This window comes from Manacus candei, unplaced genomic scaffold (assembly GCF_025592945.1).
Source record: "Manacus candei isolate 608988 ecotype Guabito, Panama unplaced genomic scaffold, ASM2559294v1 h1tg000014l, whole genome shotgun sequence".
In the NCBI taxonomy this organism is placed as follows: Eukaryota; Metazoa; Chordata; class Aves; order Passeriformes; family Pipridae; genus Manacus; species Manacus candei.
Genome location: NW_026138062.1, coordinates 59,848,348 through 59,871,302, shown reverse-complemented (window position 1 = coordinate 59,871,302; position 22,955 = coordinate 59,848,348). Strand labels below are relative to the sequence as shown.

Here is a 22,955-nt window from a genome sequence, read left to right as displayed (position 1 = left end):
TTGGTTTATACTTTTTCTTAAAAGAAAAATAAAAAAATCACACCACTTACTTCCATCAACAGCCCAACAAGGAAGAATGTGATATTTGACAACTTACTGGAGATTGGTGAAACTAATTCACCTTCCTAAAGACGAATAGACACCTTTTAGGAGAAGGATGTTTCAAAAGATTCTGACGCAGCAGAGGAAAAAAATATACATCATCATTATTAGTTATTTTAAGTCCTACTCCCTCTCTTTGCTCCCCTCCAAACTCCCCTCTTTATTGGGTGGAGGACAGCTACTTCCTTTGTTACCAGAAAGCCCAAAACATCTTTGACATTAGTCTGATAGGAAAAATCTTATGGCATGACTCAATGGGTGTGGTTAAGTTTTAACAGGTTTCAGCTCACTTACATAGACATTGCCTAAGATATAGTCCAAAAAAGAGGAAGTGAAGATAGATATCAAAAGAGGAAAGCCAGTTTAAGCATAGAATGCAGAACTGATTACAGGCTCTCATGGAAGTAAGAGCATGGTACAGAGGACAGCCAAAACAGGGACCAGTTGTGCCAGGGCAGGGACCAAACTTCCTACCCACAACAGCAAATTCAGTCCACTGCAGACACCTAACTTCTGATTACCTTGCAGAACGCAAGGTGGATGTTTGGGAGACAAAGATGCTGTCCTAAAAGCCAGTTTAAGTGAACCTAATGAGTATAAATATATACACATACGTATAGTGAGAGATGATGGTCCTATCCTCCCATTTTCATTAATAAAAACCTTAACATTTTACAGTGCAGAAAGTGGCTGCTGAAGCCTGGACGCATCTGCAATATCTGAATTCATAAATAACTCGGTTTATGTTTACTCCAAAGAGGAAACCATGCTATTAGACTACCAATTAGTGCCGGTGAGGCACACAAATAATCAAGATTGAACCTTGTTCTGCCACTGCAACCCTCTCCCTTTACCCTCAAGCTGTAATTTCATCAATAAGACTATCCTTGTCTTTATTAGAAGACGAACAGACTACATACCAATATTCCTGCTTTGTCTCCCAAAACATTCCATCTCAAAACACTAGTCTTGCTCAAGTGTAAATCTAAACCAACTTTCAAAGATTGGTTAGTTACAGTTATTTTAGTTTAAGATGTAGTCAAACTTTCCTAACAAGACAATCACTCATTTTGTTCAGCTATCAAAATCCTCCTCCACATAGAGGAAACATACCACTCATAGGCAGGGAATAAACCCACATAACTCTAAGTGAATTTAAATAGGAGAGGAAAAAAAAAAAAGAAAATTCACATTTTCAGGAATCAGCAATGAAGCTAAAAGTATTAGGCTTCTACTATAAAAGTAGATTTCAGTTTCCAACATACACAAAAATAGTCTTCTGATGAAAGGAAATTGAAGGAATCATGGAGAAAAAAAATCCCACTTCTTAGTGCAGTGTCTGTATCGGAATGAACGTGATTTATTTATATTACACACAAAGATTTTTATTAAAAAGGCTGGTAATGGAACATTTTATTTTAATGCATCAAGATGATAAAAGATTAGTTACAGAAATTGTGTATAATGTTGTGTAAGTCACATGGATGGGTTATTTAAAAAAAGATTTTATAATTAGAGGAGTACATCTCTTATTTTAGTTACATTGTAAAGTGCCTCGTGTAGTCATATTCTATTGTTGGAATGACCGCCTGTACAAATTTCAAGAAAATAAGAAGGTACCTGAGTTTCATATTAAGGAAAATGTACAATAGCTAGAAATCCTGTAAAACAAAGCAGAATTCACATTCAGTGATCAGCTCAACAGTATTTCTTGCTAATAGGAAAATAACACCTAGCAATTATGCAGTTAGAGACTGGGAAATTATACAGCAGAATTCTGGTAATGACATCCAATGCTTGACCAAACATACAGATCTTCCTGTTTTAAGTTAAGAGAGGGAAACAGGAGCAATTTTCAATAAATCTTGCAGACACCACACAAACACTTACAAAACTATTTACATACTTAGTATTTGTAAACAAATGCCAAGGTGAATTCCACCCAGCAAGGCTAATCCCTAGCTACCCTCCTGTAGTGGCAGCCAAAATAGGATCCTCCTCAGTGTTTCAGTGGCTCAGAAAAAGAAATTGGTTTTCCTGTTCTGAGCCATCCTTTGAAAGAGGTCCTTCCTGTTAATGAGTGCAGAGATTAGCCTTACTATGCTGAGCAGTCTGCCTTTGTAGAGGAGAGTTCCCTTGTATATATCACTTTCAAATGCATGTTGGGCCTGACTTTGCAGTCTGGAGTATGTTAGATAATTATAATCTAAAGTGTCTCTCCATGAGGGAATGAGGCAGTCAGGGAACTGCAGAATTAAAATAAATCACAACTTTCAATTGACTATTAAGTTGCATTGGTACTAGATATAAGTAAACTCTACTATTTTGATGTATCAGTCTCATGGACCATTTCTTCACAAACACATAACGACGAGAGAAATCGCACATTAAAAATGCCTCAATTTGTTAAGTAATAATAAAAAAAGTAATCAAAACCTTGAAAATAAGCTATTTGTAACTGTTGAGGAGTAGGGGACTTGAACTACCTTGCCAGATAGTTATTTTCCAGTTCAGTTTCAGCTGATTGCTGCACAAATTGAGCAAGTCTCAACTTATACAGTAAATGGGAATTTTACCAATTCAAGACCTATAACTGCTCAGTAATTCCTCCTTTCTTGCCTTACGGCAGCAAAGAACACTATTCTGAAAGGACACACTTGCTTCTAACATGGAGGTTACTTCAGTCAGAAAGCATAGTATCATTTACTACAAAGCATAACTAAGATGAACCAGCTTGCTGAAAGAAAATTCTACTGGTGAAGCATTTGATATTGATGTACAGAATGGTTTCAGTAATTTTCATTGCCTTTTTGTCAGCTAAATGTTTTACCAAGTTACTGCTCACGTGCAGAGTAGAAAATAATGGGACCTCTACATCTTTCAGAAATGAATTTCAGATTCAAAGGTAATACAAAGCTGTTCCAAGGAGCGATTATACTCCAGATGGAGTCTGTGAATCTCCAGTCTCACCCTCCTACACTGGGATCTCTGTTTCATGCTCACAGCTACCTCCTTCACATCCCTACAAACAAGGGCTCAATTCTGTCCCTCCAATCCTACCTACTTTCCCCATTGCTCCTGCCATACACCACTCCTGGCCCCCCAGCTACTTAACAGAGTGTTTGTACAATGGAGCTCATCTGAGAACTCTAGCAAGTGCCACCCCAAGCAGTTGTTCACTGCTTTCACACAAAATTGCATTCCAGTTTAGGAACCTTGAGGTGACAGCTCCTTACACTGGAGAAATCTCCAAGAATCAGTGTAGTAACAAAAAAGGATACATATGAACTCCAAGTTCTCCCCCACCTTCTGCAACAGTCTCAATTATTTTCTTCATGACTTCTGCATGCCTGAAAAACAGATCAGAAAATATTTTAAGGAAAAAGTAATACCCCCTTCCTCTCAGTAAGATTAGGTTCTCTGCAAATCAAATAATTTTGGACTGTTAGTTTCAGAAACAGCAAGAGGAAATTTTCAGTTTACTGAGAAAATAAAATCCCAACAGTAACTGAAAGATAATACTAAGTGACGAATGTAACATTATCTTTAAAACTCCTTAAGGAAAGTAAAAAATGTTCCATACCACAATGGAGACTGAGTGCCATAATGAGAGTCAATACATACTGTTTGAAGCTAGTATAATTTTTAACTGCTAAATTCCAAGAAAGCCATCAGGTAAGCCCCCAGAAGGTAATTGTGACCAGCAGGAAGCCACCAGAAGTTCCTAAATTCCTCCTGAAGAAGATGCCTAGAAACGGCTGCAACATTCTTGGCTGCCTCTGCTGCACTCAAATTTGTAAAGCTTAAGAGGTTTCAAACACTAAAACAAGTCATAGTTTCCTAGGCAGGTTAAACTAACCCTGTATAAATTCAGAACTGCTGCTCTAGGACTGCTTTATGATATGGAGATTTTCTCTGGTGGTAACTTGGGTTCTATAGCAAATCAACAGTTTCTAAGGTACTTTATTGTCTCTTGTGACTGTTATTGTAAAGCACTACAGAGGAGGATAAATATTTCCTCAGGTCACCAAGTTTTTACATTCTCATCAGTGACATACCCAACCTACTATGCAACACACAATATTTATGTACAAAGCTGATCCTGGGAATATAACAGAGAATTACAGAATAGCTAAGGTTGGAAGAGACAGTCTTCATCTAGTCTAACCCTCCTTGCTCAACGAGCAGCAAACTAGAACAAATTGCTCAGGACCTTATCTGGTCTGGTTTTGAATATCTGTAATGATGAAGGTTTCAAATCTTTTAATAACCAGGTACAATTTGCAATGGTCTTGTGTTCAGTTCTTGCACCACTTAAACCAGGGGTTGAAGAACATACCAAGTCAGAGGGGAAAACAACTGTATTTATGTTTTATTTATATACTTGTAACACAAACTCCCAGGCAGTGTAACTAATCTTTCTTTTATCTATACTTCAACTTTGTTTTAAATACACGATTCCTTAGGCAATCTTTATCAGTGATGTCATACAGGGCTATGGACATCCACATCCACAGCACTGCAGGTTAGTGAGCAGCACTAGTTTGAAATGCCCATCCTAAAACAACCTACGTGCCGACTGACAACAAGTCGAGCGGTAAGTAGAGTTTGCATAACTTTCTGACCATGCTTTGATATCAGTATGTCAATTTAAATAGCTCACCAGCAACTGGCACTTAGTAGTTACTCTGTAGTTAATTGTGCTGCCAGCAACTGCAAATAAGGAAGGAAGTTGTTGCAAAGCTACAGAGACACATCGTAAACAGGAACACGCAAGTCCAGGGAAATACTAAAGGTCAGCATTTGTCATTTGCTCTTCATCTTTGCAAATCAACTAATCCTCACAGTGGATTCCAGTTCTGGATCCCCACGATGCCTGTGTGGAACACATGCCCTTTCAGGTGCCAAGGCCAGTTGCTTCTATACAGGAACTTGGCCACTGCCAAAACTAAAGTTTTGACCTTATCCATAACTGTGGACTATTTTTTTTCTGATGGTACAGAATATAGGTCACCCTGAAGCTATTAGAAGTTTCTAAGAGCATACTGGCTCAATTCACTGCTCCTTACAGTTGCCTCTAGTCACCTCCTTACAGATATTTAGAGTACATAAGAAGGAAAAAGAGTTGAGAAGGCTATCACCATTTAGTCTGAAATGGAGAAAAATAAGCCCTCGGAATCAGTGCAAGTAATTACAGTTAAATTGTAAATGTTTAGTAGTAACTTGTTTAATAGTCCCTTCATAACACCCACATAAAAAGTTGAGAATTATGATTAAAGCAGCTTACAGCAATTAATGAGGAAGTTAACTATGTTCCTCCCAGTACCATAAAAACGCTGACAAGAAATAAAACTTCCAGCAGAGCTCCAAGATGAACAATTTTAACTAACTACTTAAAATAGAAGCTATGTCAAGCAGCTGCCAACAGCATCCAACTGCTGTTCCTTTCCTTTCTCTGACGCAGGACATGAGGATATTCATGTCACAAGAAACAGATAAGTTAGTTTAGTATCATACGAATATCCTACATTACACAATTCTTGTAACATGATGGGAAGCAACAGTGGTAGTTAAACACTGGTATTTCCTAGTTGAATTAAAGACAATAGTTTCAGCTACTATTTTTTACCTCGAAAACCCAGACCTTCTTAGCTGTTAGCCTTACCAAATTAAAAAAATAGAATAGCTCACTTTGGAGAGTAAGAGAACATATACTTAAAACCTTCATTTTGGATACACTGTTGGCCTCTTTCTTCACAGTTTCAAGATTACCTTTTCAAATCTTTCAAATGTTAAGCAGTTGCTGGTCAACTAGATTCCTATTTGAGAAGAACTAGACACAATGTTTCCTCCACATTTAAGATGAGCAGCAAATCTGTCTCACTTCATTATAAATCATCTCTTTCATTCTTAAAATTGAAACAAGGTTCATGATGCAAACCATTTCTTCAAGTGTAGATGTGGATTACATAACAAAGGAACTGGCACTTCACTGGCTTCAGGGGAAGAAGTGAAAACATGACCACAGAGCTCTCACCCATGAAGAGACTCAACCCAAATTCACAGATTAAGATTACATTGGTCCTTACTCTGCAAAGGTATTAGCAAAGTTATGCAGAGGCCACAGGCCAGTATAAAACCCACACTTCTACCCAGTCAGTGAGGGCGGTCATGCCCAAATATCTGGTCATTACGTTTCTTCTGAGAGTGCCCTCCCAGCCTGCATCCATCAACAGAAGCTTCTTCCCAACCAATTTATTAGCAGGGCTTCCAGAAAACACAAACTTTACTAAGGCCATGAATATATATCCTCATAATAAGATCAAAAGTAGCCATAAAATACTTCTTGCAAAGTTCCCTTGCTCTCTCAAAAGAATGGTATACCCTTCCCAAGACTGATGATCAAATAATGGCTTTGAGTCAGCAAAACCTACCATAAGCTTGTCAAGAACAAGCTGATTATTTGACACCTCAACTAGTGATAAAGACCCCTGACGTGTTTCTTTTAGTCAAAGGAAATTAAAAGACTTAAAGGGGCAATCTGAACTTTTTTTTAAAAAACATACGCAATATTACAAAGGGTGTCTTTTTTTAAAATGAGATAAAACCCCAAACTCATATCTCCAAGAACTTAATACTGTCAAGAAGCTGAGGAGTTACACTGTCTAAGATATTGGCTTTGTACCACTAAGACACCTAAAAGGATACTGGAGCCTATAGCTAAGACAGAATGCACTTTTCAAAGACCTAGAAAAAAATACCTATGCAGCAAGTGAAACTACAGGCTCCCTCTGTCTTTGGTGAGAAATGTAGAAAATTCAACATAAAACACCCTAAAAACACAAGTGTGTTTTGTTTGTGTGGCAATCAGAGGATCCCTACTTATAAGTGCAAAATTTCAAGGACTTCTGGGGGAGCAGAAGATAGTTAACATAAAATAAGAAATTGTTATTTCATGTTCAAATAGCTTTTTCTGCTGCCAAAGTACACATACTTCGACCCTCCCCAAAAAACAGCTGCAAGGACAGAACTTTATAGAGTTCTAGTAGTCTGCCATCTTCTGGAGTCTGTAGGGAAGCTGAGTAAAAGCAAGTTGATCAGAGAAAAGACAGCACTAACTGCTGAACACACTTGCTGCAGTGAGCACTGGAATGAATTCCAAGAATTGCCAAACCCTTCCTTTCATGCTGCCTCAGAAAATAACAGACCACTATGGCAGCCAACTGTGGAGGATGTCCAGAGAACCTGAACAAAATCCTTAATAAGGACACTGAAGTGCTTTGTGTCTGCCTGCTGAATCAGACCAGAAACAAAGATTTACCTGCATGGATGAACTGAGCACATGGGAGGTGGAGGAAGATGAGGATGGTTTTCGATGGTCACTGTTTTCTTGACGTGATCTTGACTAATATCTTCATACATGTGCTCTACTGTTAAAGGCTGCCGTTGCTATAGAGGCAAAAGGAACAGGAAAACAAAAGCATTAATAACAAAAAATCTTGCTCTTTTCTAACATCATTAACAGGTGACGCACCATAAATTATAAGCACCTTAAACTTAACAGTTCTGAAGGTACACAAAATCCATATGCTATAGAACTAGTGCTGCACAGCTTTTTTTTTTTTAATATACCAGGTGAATGATAAAGTCAATATGTTTGACAACCAGTTAGGTTCCCACCTAGGTATTGGAGCCGTAAGCTCTAACCAACTTTAACTCAAGAAATTTAGTCATTAAAGGGAAGAAAGATTCATCCAATCCTTTCCCTCTGAAGATGATGGAAACACAAACACACTTACTTGACTGAGTTTACTGGGGTTATTACCAGCTCTACAGTGATAACAGAAACTCCAGCGACAGAGCACAATTTGCTTCCTTCCAAATGTGCTCAGTTACCAAGTGCACTTTTCATATAAGTTGTTTCTACTTCCTGCAAGTACCGTAAGTCCTGCCTACACGCCTGTTTAATTGCTTTCTCACCATTCTTTCCTTTAAATTTCTACTATGAATAAACAACAAAATAGCCTTGCTATTTGATACAGTGAGTCTAATTTTACAGAAGCAGGGAAAAAAACCCAACTGAACTATACCTCATCATATCCAAACAACCAGAGCCTTGGAGTTTGGTAATATTTGTCATAAGTGATGTAGAGGTCATAGGTTCTGGTCTGTAGAATAGCATCTTCCCCTCCAACATCAACTTTAGCTTTGTTAGCTTCTACAATCTGTCTTGTGTCAAGTGTTGCCTGTTTCAAGATAAAAATGAGAAGATTAGTACAGTCTTGTTTGAGTTCTCTCCTTTCCCATCCCAAATAGTTATGTAAAGCTGTAGAACCTTTATGAATGTTCTTAAGTGAGCATTAAAAAAACCCTGGGCTTTTGGGATTTGTTTTTATCTTTGAATTATGAGTATCAGTTTCTCTCCCACCAAGTATTTTTGGTTTTATTTTTCATGGGGTTTTTTACTTTTCAAAAAAGGTCTGATTTCTTAAGGAAGTATGCAACTACCTTGTTACATCCCCTTACCTTCTTTCACAAGTAACAGATAATTCCAATGAAATTCAGAAGGAAGAGGTCTCAGTTTATGCAGGTTCATGAAGACCTTAGGATAGTACCACTGTTTTCTCTCCTGACAGTCTGATGCATTAGTGGAATCTACTGAACCTACAAGCCACTCATCCTCCATATGTAAGCCTCAAGAACAACCACTGCATTTTTTACTTCTCATGAATACAGCACTGTGTGAGCAGAGCAAAATGGATTAGCAAAACCAACCAAAATTTCTCTGATTGGAATCTTTGAGAACCCAAGGGTTTAGGTTACTGCAGTAGGTTGTCTGGAGATAAATCCACAAGAAACCAGGCTCAGTAATCCCACTACTCATACGTTTGTTATTTCATTCATTTGCTTGTGCTTATATTGTAACAGACAAGATAGAGAACTGTTCACTCACATCATCTGTCTCCAATAGCCCACTTTCTTCATACTCTGAAAAGAAGACCCATAAAATTCTATGTTCAGCTCATAGCTAGTCATCATATTTGTCATTCATAAACAACTCCTTTAAAAAAATCTACATGTATCTAAAGATGTTTTATTCACGTAGACTTCCCAATCCCCAAACCAGACTATTCCTTTTTTCATAAAACTTTGATCAAGACTACAGTAAACAGGTGATGAGCAATCCTTCAGTGGTTTTATACAGGCAGATTGAGTTTAAGTGTAGATATGAAGTTGGAAGGAAGCTGTGCTAAATCCCTAATTTATACTTGCTTGAATCTGTTCTGCTACACAGATTAACTTCCCAGTCACTGACATTCACACAGGTGTTGGCACACAAGTCAGAGTAAACATGCATCAATAAGACCATACAAAAGATGTTAAAGAGCATATGCCTGCTGAACGTTCCAGCATGCATCCCATGAAAATAAGGAGTGATTCTTAGAGAGTACTGCTTTACTTAAAGGCCTGAAATAAAGCACGTCCCACCCAATTTAAGGAAATACCTTCCATGTCTGCAGCTTCTCCTTCATCTTCCTCATCATCATCTTCACAAGATGCTGAACACTCTGGTATTTTTAAATTATCCTTAAGAAGTTAAATTGAAAACACTGCTTTAAAGACTGTTGCATCTATACAGCTTATAGCCCCAGCAAATTTAAGGTGTAAGTCCAGTCAATACATTTGGTGAACCAGAAGAATAATTTCTGCAATATTAAGAAATACTACACTAGACTCAAATATTTGCTTATTAACTCATCTTAGTTTCAAAGTCCTAGTATGACATTAAAGATCCACTTAAAACGTTCTCCTTTGACTTTGCAATCTGGAATGATTTAATTCCTAAGCAGAGTGAACATGGTGTTAAACAGTTAAATGACCTCAAATGAAAGGCAATGACTTAACAGCTAAGATTAAACATGTAAGTTAAGATTTTGTAAGTCCTAACCCATGTCCAACTGTGCAGCAGTTATCATAAAATATCCCAATGAAGGGACTCATAAGGATGATTAAGTCCAATTCCCTGCTCCTTGCCCGAATACATAAAACTAAATCACATGACTAAAAGTGTCATCCATTTCCACAATTGTTTGTAAAACACAAGAGAGTCCCAAAAGAGATCACGTTTTGATATCATAGTCCAAGGAAACATAAGTCCAACAGAAATGAATACAGCACAAGCCCACAGACAACTTTTTCTTTGGGGCCTTGCACAGCATTTGAATCCAACAGACAACTCTGGTGAAATTCAGAAGGCAGAGGTTTCAATTTACACAGGTTTCAAGAAGACTTGAATACTCAAAATAATTATTATAATCAGAAGCTGTTCTAATTGCAAGCATCAGGTGGCTGTTTTTTTAATTTAAAAAACAGGAAACACCACAGCTAGTAAGAAACTAAGTTACAATGTGCATTGTCAAACAGAACATTAGCAGAAAAGGGCTGTTCCCCTGGACTGGACCCATGGTCCAAGCAAGTAAGTATTTTTTACATACAATAGATTAGAAGTGAAATCCAATTCAAAACACACAAGAGCAGTTATAAATCACAGTAACATTCTGCAAGTATTGTATTTGGCAGAAACAGTGATCAACTTTAGCTATTCTTTAGAGTGTTTCTTTCACCCTTATGTTACTGACTCAAAAAAGCAGTATTTATATTTAGCACAGTCTCACTTGAATTACACATACTTCACAGTTCATCATATCAACAGCATTTTGAGCTGTTTACAATTGTGTGCTAGCACTGGGCAGTCCATTCTCTTTCCCTCTGATTTTTAGAATCCAAAACCTAGTGCTTGGACGGTTTAGCAAACTCTCGCAGCACAGAGTTAGAATTCCACTTTAACAACCAACTCATCTTTAAAAGCATTTTGTGTCTGTGACTCTCTCCACATTTCTTAAACATGTTAGCCAATACATTCTCACTTCAAGTACTTCCAACCGTTCTCAGTTTCCTGAAGACTTCAATTTCGGATTTTTCTCCTGCTGCAGTGACTTTTTGGAAACACATGCAGAAACTGATGACTTTGTAAGATGTATACATTTAAACAGCTTTAGTACTTATAAACCAGAAGCATAAGCCTGTCAAACAGGACCAAATCTGTTAAAACGCTGCTTGCAGTAGTTAAAGATTACAAAGAAATACTTTATATCCCTACACTATTTTTCCATATAAAAATTTCTTTACATTGGATCTCCAAACAGTAGTCTCTTGAAGTGCAAATGTGCTGTATCAGTGTAAACAGAACTTCATTTTCAGTTTGTAGAAGCCTACCTAAGGACATTCTAAAAAGACAAATACCTCAGTAAACACAGTAATAAGGAAATGCACATGCTTATAAGGCACATGCCTGCAGACTAATGCCACGGGCTATGAAGGTCAATGTATATCTGCAAGACAACTAGTGACAAAGTACATTTTAATCTTTCACAGGGAGGACTAGATTGCTACAGGTAAAACTTCTATTACCTTTAGGTCCTGTAATAAAGCAACAAGAAAATTTAGAAACAAGTACCTTACTGTCTAGTGTGATCTCCTTAACGGCTTCTGTTGCGCCCACTATACCTGTTAATTGAACAAGAAGTCAGCGTTAAAAAAGCTTGTTTCTCTGTTAGAGAATAGAATAGAATAGAAAGAGGGTGCAAAGATTTCAGAAAGGAGCATACCATCTTTCCAAGTTACCTCTCACAACAATTTTGTTAATTAGAAGGTTGTTCATTTGGTATTGGTAATGTGCTTAGTGCTGGACATCCAAAAGCAGACCATAGCAGTAACACAGAGCACCACAGCACAGCTGTGGCACGTCATACAAAATTTATTGATGGAATACGGCCTATCTGGACTTTAATTTTAAGGTACTTTTGCATAAAAGTGAGTTCAGGATAGGCACTCCCATCACAATAATGGATCTCCACTTCATGAGAAAGGCACGCATTTTTGAGTATTTCTGAGTATCTTGAAAGCAATGACAAAGCACAATGTAGGAGAACACTCAATGCTTTTAGCTGAGAGGAAGTGAGAGTAAAAACCATCCCAAATCCCAACAGTGTCTACTCTTGAGTTCCTCCCCATTAGCTTTATAGTTTTACTGCAGTTCTCACCCAGTACTTTTTGGGATACACGCCAAAATTCTGCTTTGACAGAGTAAACTTATCTAATTAACTCTTTAACTCAAAATAAGTTACATCACTGTGGAGAATGAACCTGGAATCACATAACTGCTCATCAGAAATAACTATTTAAAGATCAGAAATGTCAGTTGAATGCTGCTTGGAAATAATACATTTCTAGTGGCTGTATGATCATCTGAACAAATTTTTTCCTACCACAAGTGGTACTATCAAAGACATCTATACAGATGGGCAGAACCAGACTTTGTTTTTATCTCATTTGACAGCATTTGGAGACCTGGCCAGGTGTAAACAGTGTGTTACAGTTGTGCTACCACAGCATGGTGCCCAAACCAGTCAGCCCTAAAAAGAAAAACTTGGCATAGAAGTCTAGTCACAGCAGGGATGGAGACTACATCCTTAATTCAAGGACATGACAAAGATATTCCAAATCATTTCTTTGGTGTGGGGTGTTCGATTATGAACTGTGATGCATTTAAGAACTGCCAATGATGAAAAATATATGTCCAGAGAAACAAAAGGCATCATCTTCCACCCTTTTTCTCCCCACCCTGATTGAACTATTCAGTGAACTTTTTCCATATTACGGTAGAAAATTTACAGCAAAGAAAGTAAAAACTGAGAGGAGTAACTTCTGGGTTTGGAAATGGTGGACAAAACATCAGTGAAGGACAGAATTTTATTAACTCATTATAGAACATCAAGAAACAAGACTAAAACTAATATAATTTCTAATTCTTAGAAAAGAGCAAAAGGATTTATAAGAGGCTGCTAGAAAAGCCAGTGAGATAGATTCACGTAAGCAGTAATTTTTAGACTTCTTTATCAACACAAGCTTATCTAAGGACTTATGATAAAAAGCATCATCTCCCACACATCTCTCTACTTAATAATATTTTCTTTCTTTTTAGTACTACACCCACTTCCTCTACTTACATCAGATACTAAGATAGCTATTTTCTAATGATTCCTCCTTTCAGCTCAATCCAACAATTCAACAGAATGAGAAACACTAAAATAATTAAGTCAGTTGAGGTCATCATTAAGACACAGATCTCAACGTGCTTCACATGCAATCTTAACCTAAAAATAAAGAAATATTTCCATATTCTTCAAATACTTTAAACCACCATTATCTTCACAGGATTCCCTTACTCAGGAATGAGCCACTACACAGATCATTTGTTAAAATAAGTTCCTAGAACTGTAATATGAGAATACTGAAATTATTGCCAACACCTCTGAAAAGTAGCCTGTTTCAGGCATATACAGCCACAGAGTTAAACAGCTAAGCATTCCTGTACCAATCAAGTGGTTAACTGACAGCATAACTTATTTCTCCTAGACTAGATATTAGTACACGGTCATCTGTATATAAGAAAAATTTTACTTTCAGAGAGTGGAAACTGAAAATCAGATTACCAAACACAAAGCCTGAGGCAAGACTTTGAGTACCTGCATTGTGAAAAGTGTCCACCCATCCCCCATCACCATCATCTTCTTCTATAATTGCTTCCTGCTCATCTGAGTACTCCATCTGCTTACACCTTTTATAGCACGGCACTGCAAAAGATTGCAAAACAAAATGAATGCAGTCAATCTTATACAAAACCAGAGTGGAGCAAGAAATTATCCCACAAGGCCTTCTGAAATGTGGCAGTCTCTCATATATTCTTATTTAGGGAGTCCTAAACCTATACTTCAAATGCAAAAGCCTGAACTTGCAAAATTGATGTGCCGTACCAGATGTTTTATTTCATGTAAAATACAACAACTGCAGTGGCCTTGAAAGTTCATTCTTCTGTTACCCACGAGAGCCCTCTCACCCAAACTCTTAAGGATTAGAAAAGAATTAACTTCTAATTTGCTAACAACTGGAGACAATCTATTACTTTCGTTCACATTGGTAAACAACTTTTGGTTTAAGCACAATTTTGCCTGGATTTCCATCAGTTTTCCAAATTATTTGTCTTTAGAATTCTGCTAAAAGTTTGCACTGGCTATTTATGCAATATATTAGGTATGTTTAATTCTAAATTAACATCTAGAATTTTAGAAGGTTAGAATTAATGTGCTATTTAGAGTAACTTCAGTCATATGTGTTACAGAGCCATTCAAGTACAGATTTAGACAAAGTTTTCAGAAAATAGTCAAAGAAAGAATGCGTATCTGATTAAGGCAAAACAGACATTTTCCAGCAGCATAAATAAAGATTATGTAGAAAATGCTCTTCTTCTACCAATGTGGAGAAAAACAAATCTGCCGCATGAAGTGCAGATTTTGAAAGCTGCTGTTTGATCTTTCAGAGGAGGAGGAGAGGGGTGTGAAAGCCACAGTGAAGTCTTCCAAAGAGTTTCAAAATGAGGTCAGTAGGATGGCCCCCAGCCTCACCCATAGCCCACAACTTTTACTCAGGTGGTAGGACAATGTGACACCATCAACAGGAAACACATTATTTTGAAATGTGACCTAGAAAGATCAGAGTGATGAGGGAGACCCCAGAAGTGACAGGAAAAGAGAAACAGTAGATCACTTGGCCATCCAACCATCAGGACCATCTTATGAAAGTCTGTCCACCACTACTGTAATAATTTTCCCAACAGTGCATTGTAAGGCTCCAAAAGCCAGTAACTAAAATTCAAGCACAGAATATAACCCATTGCAGGTAAAAATTTCCTCAGGCTGTTCTCAGTACCAGAGGTTCATCTAATGGCATTCACACATTTTGATACAAGATCTCTTGAGAAAATTATTTCCTCGTGGTTGTGCCAAGATGTTAGCCTTCTTATCCATTAAAAAGGTAATCACCACAAGTAATATACATACACAACTTTGAAGCTGATATAACTTTATTTAAAATTGCTTTTATATGATTGCTATTGACAGAGACAATAACATTAACTACATATCTGAACTAGAAGTATCAGTGTCCCCGTGAAAGACATTTTGGGAACTCTTCAATAGCCTCAGTTTGTAAAGGAAAGAGGAAAATAAACACATTTTCCTTTCAGATACTGAATATGAGTTGAAGGATAGGAGAAAGGAAGACAGACAGAGGTTTATAATGTTTGAACTTCATTTTTACTCCATCAAGGCAAGCTCTGTTATTCATATAAGCTCCACTAACAAGCAGCCTAAGGAAAAGAATTTAGAAGTGCAGGAAAAACTTTAATTGCAAAGTCAGAGCACCCAAAGTGCAAGGTATTTGCTTCCCTTAGCAATACAGACAACGAGTAGATAGCACAGTCAACCATTCCATCAATCCTAAGAACACTTATATTTAAACTTCAGCCTTACCATTTTTAGTTACCAAAAACTGTTTGTCTGTTGGCAGATAAGCCTTGACTTTTAGTTCTTCTCCTGAAGCCCTGTAAAATGAAGTGCACCATTTGAGAATTTGATGATCTGCAAACAAAAGAACCCTTCTATTTTCAGCGTGTATCAGGAACATTTTATATAATCCTCTTGACCTACTCTAAGAATCTGTTTGCTATGACTTGACTCTTCCCTATACACAGACTTTGATATAGATATGGGGTTAAGAACCTTGGCCACCCCTAAACTGGTCTGGGATCAAAACTATTCTCTGCCTCAAAAACTACTTTTACCTTGAGATGGCCAAGCAAAGATGGGTTGACAAAATAGTCTATTCTACATAAAATTTTCTAGGATTAGCGACAACATAGTCGCAAATGTCTGAAGACAGAAACTTCAGAAAAAGCAAGAAACAGACCTCTATAAATATAAAATCTGTCCATAGTCACTAGTGCTCAAGTAATCTTTTTTAATTTCACATGACTCAAGCATTTGCCTTCACCTTTCATGGTTTTTGGTTTGAAATAAGAGTTCTAAATAGTTCATTCCAAACATCTGGCACATAGGTCAGACTCAACATCATATTTTCTCCGAAGGAGATGGCAAAGGGGCAAGAAAGTATGATTCAAGCATAATAATTCCTCCTTCAGCAATTCATGGCCTAGTACAGAGCCAAGACCTTGATGATACCAACTGCACAGACAATGCTCATTCAGGAACTGATTAGTTTCATAATGAAAGACAGTAGTAAAATGTGAGGAAGCACCTTATTTGCACCCTTATTGTACATGAAACATATTGCACATGGGATACATAAGGGATTTCGAAGGACAAGCACTGCACAAAGTGTTCTGCTTCGGGCCAACTTTAACATATTTAATTAATAAATGCTTGTCTAAAATAGACCATCTACAACTACTTCCAAGCAATTCCAGTTGCACATGGCCTTTGCTTTCTCAATCACCAAGACAAATTCAGGGAGACTTGTTGTTGCTGCAGGTAAGCACAAAAACCATTCACAGTATTTAACAACTTATGTCCTCTAAAACCTTAGAAAGACAAATGAAACAAACAAAAAAATCCCAAACAAATCCTCATTCAACTACTGCTACACAGCAGTAAGCAAGTCCAGGTAGGGACACCAGCTTTCTATAATCCTTTCAATTTTACTTACCATTGCCAAGTAGGGCAGTGGTGAACTAAGTGATCTCCAGCTGCGACAAACTGTTAAGGTAGGAAAAAAATTAAAGTACTGTTAAATATGGCATGAGAAAATCTCCAATTTTCCTCAATATTAATATTTTAGTTGTACATTCTTTTGATAGATTAATTATGTAACTAACAACTGTTTATATCAGTTGGATACTTTATTTTAACTCCATTTCTCAGCTAACCATGAAAATGCGAAGACTAAATCAACTTCACCCGAACAAAAGGTGTACAAAGCCCCACAGCAAATTCAGTTAGTTTCAAAAGCTGTGGTATTGCCTACCAGTACAGTAAGAAGCAAAAAAGTTTCTGGACCTGGTAATACTGTATACTTTGTGATAAAGAAACTATTTTTCTTTGCCACTCTTCAAAGTTTTACAAAGACAACAAAGAGTTTAATGTAAAAAACATGTTTAATTCTCTTTCCCTGTTCAAAACAATGCTGCAGCAAGAAGAAACCCAAGAACAACATCAGTTCATTGAATCAATGAGAGAACTGCACAAAAGAATAAACAGTATGAATTTTAATAATACCATCACTATAATAGTTGATCGCTGACGTTAAGTAAATATGGATTACCAAGTACTTAGTACACTGAAAAAAATTACATATAACTTTGTTCTGAAGAAATAGTTTTTAAAAATATTCACTCTGCTTGCTCTTAGTATGAGAGATAAAGGCTTTTATAAAGTCCCATTACTATTTCGAAGTGATACTGTCATATTAGACTTGCCAGCACCAGACTTGTGTACAAACTCAAATATCACTCAGCAAAGTCTAACCCACCAGGCTTGTTTTTTGCACATATAAACTGAGGAAGGCAAGCCTGCACTTAGGAGAAGTGCTTTTTTGTGGTCCTTGCAGCAGTTAGGTTTCAATATGAGGTGCATAGCTATTGCTACAGTTGCTCTCTTGTCCTAAAATGCCAGTTTATAAGAACACCCTTCCCAGCTGAGCAGCTGCTGCTGCAGTGACACAACAGGCCTGCAGCGTGTCACAGCCATTTTCTCACATGTCCTCCAAAGCCAGGCAGGTCAGTTTAGGGAAAACACCACAGCACTGCCCGGGGATTAACAGATTTAATCTTTGCGGAAGTGCTTCCCTTTCACCTATTTTTTTAACAAAAGCCTCTAGCAAAAGGGAAATATTGGCTTTAAAGAAAACAGCAATCCTTCCCAACACATATGGAAATTTTAAAACTCATTACCCTTTGCATAACAAATAACAAATGAAACTCCAAAATTATTTAAAGTTCTCTGTTCGAGGAACTGGAACTCTATTTGTGACTCCAATGTTGAAATATATTATTAAAATTAAAGATGAAAAAACACAAAACATTGTTTATGGGTCTAACAGATATAAAACCCTAAAACAACACTTGAAATTCCATTTACATTTTTTTCAGCTTAGGCAGCAAAATTATCTAGCTGGTTTCACTTTCTGTTTCTCAAGCACTGACACGATCTCATTCCTGAATCAATATTGCAAAGTGGAAGGAGATCAATTTTAGGACATCTTATTTCTAGTCCTGGAAAGAATGATTTTTTAAAGATTTGCCTGTATTTACATATATGATTAAAACAGGTGTCAACTTTTGGAGGCATTAACTAGTAAGAACTCATAACAGGCAAGAATTTTTTGCAGTTAAATCAAGTACACAGATATATGAAAAGAGGGAGTAGGTGTTGAGTTTGATTAATGAGTCATCTTTAGCCTCATTGCTAATTGATTCATCTTCAGAGGCAAGCCACAGGAACCTCACAAAAATCTATAAAACAGTTAGTATCCCAGACTAAAATACAGCTAAAATTACCCTAGAAATCCAAACTCATTCAAAGATAACACCCTAGCTCCATTATCGATGATTTTCAATCCTTCTTTAGCAATCATTACTATACAAAGACCAAAATCATCATGGAAGACGAAAGACTGCCAAAGGGACAATCAGCAGATCCACACTCCAGCTTCATCTAAATTTAAAAAAAAATTATTCTTGCTATATGACTGGTTCCCTTGACTACTGTTTTGAAGGATCCAATTTATTCATCCCAGCAGCATCTATTTTGACACAGAGAACACATACTATTCACAGTCATACTGGTGTTTAAACACTGCAAATAGTGTAATACAATATAGTGTGGTTCTTGCTACATTCTATAGAAAATACCTTTTCTTTCAGTACTCCTGCAAAGTTTTCTCCCATAAATCAAGAAGGGATTAAGTATTAGCAGAACATTTTCCTAGACTTTGTGTTATTCTTGTTTGTATATAATGAAGCTCATGTATTATTATTAAATATATATGATATATGAATATTTATATATACACACATAAATATGGTTATCAGAACAAGAGAACATATTGCTAAGACTGTTTGTCTGCATGGTACTCTTCTGGGTCACAGAAAGCAGCAGTGCTTGCTTGCCAGAAAACAGAGCAGAAAACTGCAAGGTACCAATGACAGAAAAGATACTTCTGTCCACATTATCCACCTGCATCAGTCATCATTTGTTCCATTTTTTTCCACCTCATCTTCACATTTCTGCATTCTGTTTCATTTTTCTTTCATTCTACACAATAATCTTAACATTGTTTTCTTAGACCTCTGTAAAGACAATGTATTTGCAGATCAGTAGCATTTTAATAAGAGAAAAAGCAGAATGGGGAAGTCAAAACACAATCAGTGTTTTTACTAGTCCAGAAAAAAATCCCATTTGTTTCTCTTTGCATCAGAGTCCTTAAAAAAATACAACTGCTTGGCAGCAATGCAAGATAGCCTGAAGTAGCCTATAGAGAAGAGGAGGGAAAAATAATAATCACTGGATACTTGGTGTGGACAAGTATACGTAATGATCTGGACAGAGCCCTGGAAGGAACCAAAAGTGAGGTAAGCAAAGACTGTTCCAAAGATAAAGGTTCCTCTTTGAGTTGCTCAGGGGAAAGACTTTTAAAATCAATATATTCCTGCTTTAGTCCTGAACTCCCATGAGAAATGGAGCTGCTGACCCAGCTTCCTTTCAATCTTTTCACAACGTAACAGAGGAAAAAAGCACCCTACATTCAGATGTCAAGTGTCATCTCAAGAGGAATTATGTTGATATACTTCATCTGTAGAGTAAGAAGGCGATTTACAAGTTTCTCTTCATGAAAATTGTTTCAAGAGGCAACAATTATTTGGCAAAGACATGAACTGTTTGAGACGAACATTTCATTTTGTGTAAAAGATTTACCATTACTTTCAAAATACTTTGTTATTTCTAAACACTTACTTCTTCAGGTGTAATTACTCCAGTTTCCTTAAACTTGGACTCCTGTAATAAAAAGAAAAAAGTTTAGAAATTTTGAGAACTGCTGACGAATCAACCTACCCAACTTTGCTGGAAAGACAAACACCTGCTCTTGTCTTGCAAATAACTCTGTCCAAAGATCCATGGATCAGCCTGGAGGCAACCTCTGCCAGGGCTGATAGGCAGCTTCCTTATTCTACACTGTAAGGTTCACTAAAATTAATTGTTGCAGAATGTGAGCTATTATAAAAATGATCACATATACAAAATTTTTGCTACCAACAATTATACCAATAATGAAGAGAAGATCCCCAGCAAGCAATATTATATTTGCCAGTAAGAGACAGAGAATCAGTGATTCTCAGTCAGGACTCTGAAGTTCTAGGCACTGAACACTACTGCAGTGCATTAATACAAGGTTTTGCAGTTAAAAAAGGTCATGAAGCGAATGACCAAAATGACTTTTCTCTGGGCTAGAAAAACTTACACAGAAAGACTCAGTTATTAATTTTCTTTTAATACCCATTTCTTTGCCTTCACTTCGGTAAGAGCTTTGATTTTTGCATATTGTCATAGGGGTTTTTTATGGATGAAAGAATAGATAGCAACTAGACACATGACTTAGTTCTGCATGGAGAAATAAAGTACTTTTGCATTAAAGGTGACACGTACGAAGGTTAAGAATAAAACATCTTTTATCATATTCAAATCTAGAGGAAATGTATTTTGTTTTGACTTCTGGTGGCATGTTTGTTTTCTTCAGAAAAGTCTCAAGTACCAAGGAAATCTACTGTTCCCCAGCATCAGAGCAATCCAAAAAGGGTTTTTGAAAAAGAATATAATTTCTACCATGGCACAGCTGATTTCTTGCCCTAAAGAACTTTTTTTTCCTATCAAGACTAAAAGCAGCAACTGAAAATATCTTGATTTTGGCCACAACTTCACCTTATTCAAACAGTCAGAAAACACTAAAGAAAACCAGCCACTGCTTAACTTGGTTATTCTTGTTCCTTCACCCTGGTGTGTGATATCACACATGCTGTGTAAAATGAAATGAGCACACCAGTTTCATACAGTACTGGACACTGTCTTTCTCCCTCATTTCTAAAGAAGATACATTTGAGAACAAGATCAAGATAGGCAAAACTGCAGTTGTACAAACATCATAACATCATTATGTGCTGGTTGACAGAAATCAAAGCAATCTGAATTGCTGTAAGACCCAGAACCCTCAATAACATGTTGTGCAACACTGCAGTGGAGACAACTTACTATTTAACCTCAAAACGAACCATAAGGCAACAGCACAGACTTGTGTTTCTGGAATTGCAGAGAGAAAACATGTAAAATATCCATCCTCTGTTCCCTGAGGGTAAATCACTTTTTCCTCTCTGTGCATTCTGTGGTACATAAGCTAGTGAGAGTCATAGGTCTAGCTTCTTTCTAAAGTTACCAAGCTGGAGTATTTTTATTATTATGAGTTGATATAATACTATAACCTCCCATTCCTGGGAGGTTCTACTCCTGCTTCCTCTCAGTAGTTCATGAGGACACAAGAATTCCTCCACTATTACATGAGCTGTGCAACAACAACTGTACTACAATAAACAAGTCACTTCACCTTTACAGGCCACAACTTCACTGCAGCCCACACGTGTCACATTGGTGGGCAACTCTAAAAGAGTTGAGTAACCAGAGAAGAGCACTCTACATACCACAGAGGGACAAGTTCAATTAATAATTGAGTATCACTGCTTTCTGCCCAAAAATCTCAGAGTACAAAGCACATAAAAGGTCAAACCATAAAGCCACAGGCAGAGAGACTGCTGTCATAAACAAGTACAGGAGAAGTATTTTTTCAAAAACATTTGAAAATGTGGAAATCAGTAGTGAGAAAGCTGCTGGTTGTCATACACAAAGTTGGGGTTTATATAAAACATTATTTGTAAATAGGAGTCAGAAAGTGGGATGCAGTCTAACAACTGCAGAAAATCACAAACTGTCTCTACCTAAACAAGCAATAACAAGAATTATAACAGATGTGCTGCCCAGCTTTACAAGTAGACTATTATAAGAAACAAATGGCTCATTTCTACCATTCACAGTTACTGTAACACACAGAGGCTTGTAGCAACACAGCAATTCCGACACAGAAATAAGATATACTGCATAATTTAACATCTGCTCACACAACTAAGTGATTTGTTTTGTTTTGTTTGTTTGTGGTTTTTTTTTATGTCAGCTGAAGAAGTCGCCCTCTTACCCAAAATAACCATTGCAACGCATTCCCGAAACCAGGCTCCAGCCTGGCTGTACGCTTGCATTTCAATTCCTGGTCACGCAACTACTTAAAGTTTTGCCACTTTTACAGAAACCAGCAGCAAATAAGTCATTCCTTGAGAAGCAGGACCAGCAACACCCGTACTCCACTAGGCCCGCACCTCCCAGGTGGGTGCTCCGCTCTCCCAGCGGGATGTGAGCTCCAGCTCGGGCTCCCTCCATCCCGCACGGCCCGGTGCGGAGTAAGGGCCGATGGCTCTGCCCCAGCACACCCAGCACGGCGCCTTCCGAGACCCGCGGCGGCCACCTCGGAGCTCTGGGGCCCGGACAAAGGCAGGGAGCGGCCGCGGGTGTCCCGTCCCCCCTCCCCAGCCCGGCTCCCGCGCAGCGCCGGCACCTTGAGCACGGGCGTGAGGTATTCGGCGACCTCCAGGGCCTTCCCCTTGACGGTGTTGATGACGTTCTGCATGGTGGCGGTGGGTCGGTCGGTCGATGGTCAGACGGACGGATGGACAGACGGACGCTCGCCCGCCCCCCCGCCCCTCTGTCACGGCGCTGCCCGCGCCCTCCCCCCGCGCTCACGTGACCCACGCCACCGCCCACACATGTCGCACCCGCGTGACGTCA

The 22,955-nt window shown here is 37.8% G+C and overlaps 1 protein-coding gene across 1 annotated transcript; it reads right to left on the bottom strand.

Moving 5' to 3' along the window:
* Positions 1-1,433: 1,433 nt before the first annotated feature.
* ATG3 (autophagy related 3) lies at positions 1,434-22,901 on the bottom strand. Its single transcript, XM_051781067.1, has 12 exons — positions 22,726-22,901; positions 20,031-20,072; positions 16,726-16,775; positions 15,534-15,604; positions 13,692-13,799; positions 11,621-11,670; positions 9,609-9,690; positions 9,056-9,090; positions 8,193-8,348; positions 7,424-7,551; positions 3,384-3,452; positions 1,434-1,722 (listed from the first exon to the last, which is right to left on the bottom strand). Exons 1-12 carry the CDS (start codon positions 22,795-22,797, stop codon positions 1,641-1,643), a joined length of 945 nt encoding a protein of 314 aa, XP_051637027.1. The 5' UTR covers positions 22,798-22,901; the 3' UTR covers positions 1,434-1,640.
* Positions 22,902-22,955: the final 54 nt, after the last annotated feature.

What these genes read in the sequence shown, in the direction of transcription:
- ATG3 (XM_051781067.1), bottom strand. Translation starts at nt 22,797, where the DNA reads ATGCAGAACGTCATCAACACCGTCAAGGGGAAGGCCCTGGAGGTCGCC. An exon ending in CACTGCCCTACTTGGCAATG is followed by an intron (nt 15,605 to 16,725) that starts GTAAGTAAAATT and finishes TTCATTTTACAG; the next exon opens with GGCTTCAGGAGAAGAACTAA. An exon ending in AGATCACACTAGACAGTAAG is followed by an intron (nt 9,691 to 11,620) that starts GTACTTGTTTCT and finishes TAACTTCTTAAG; the next exon opens with GATAATTTAAAAATACCAGA.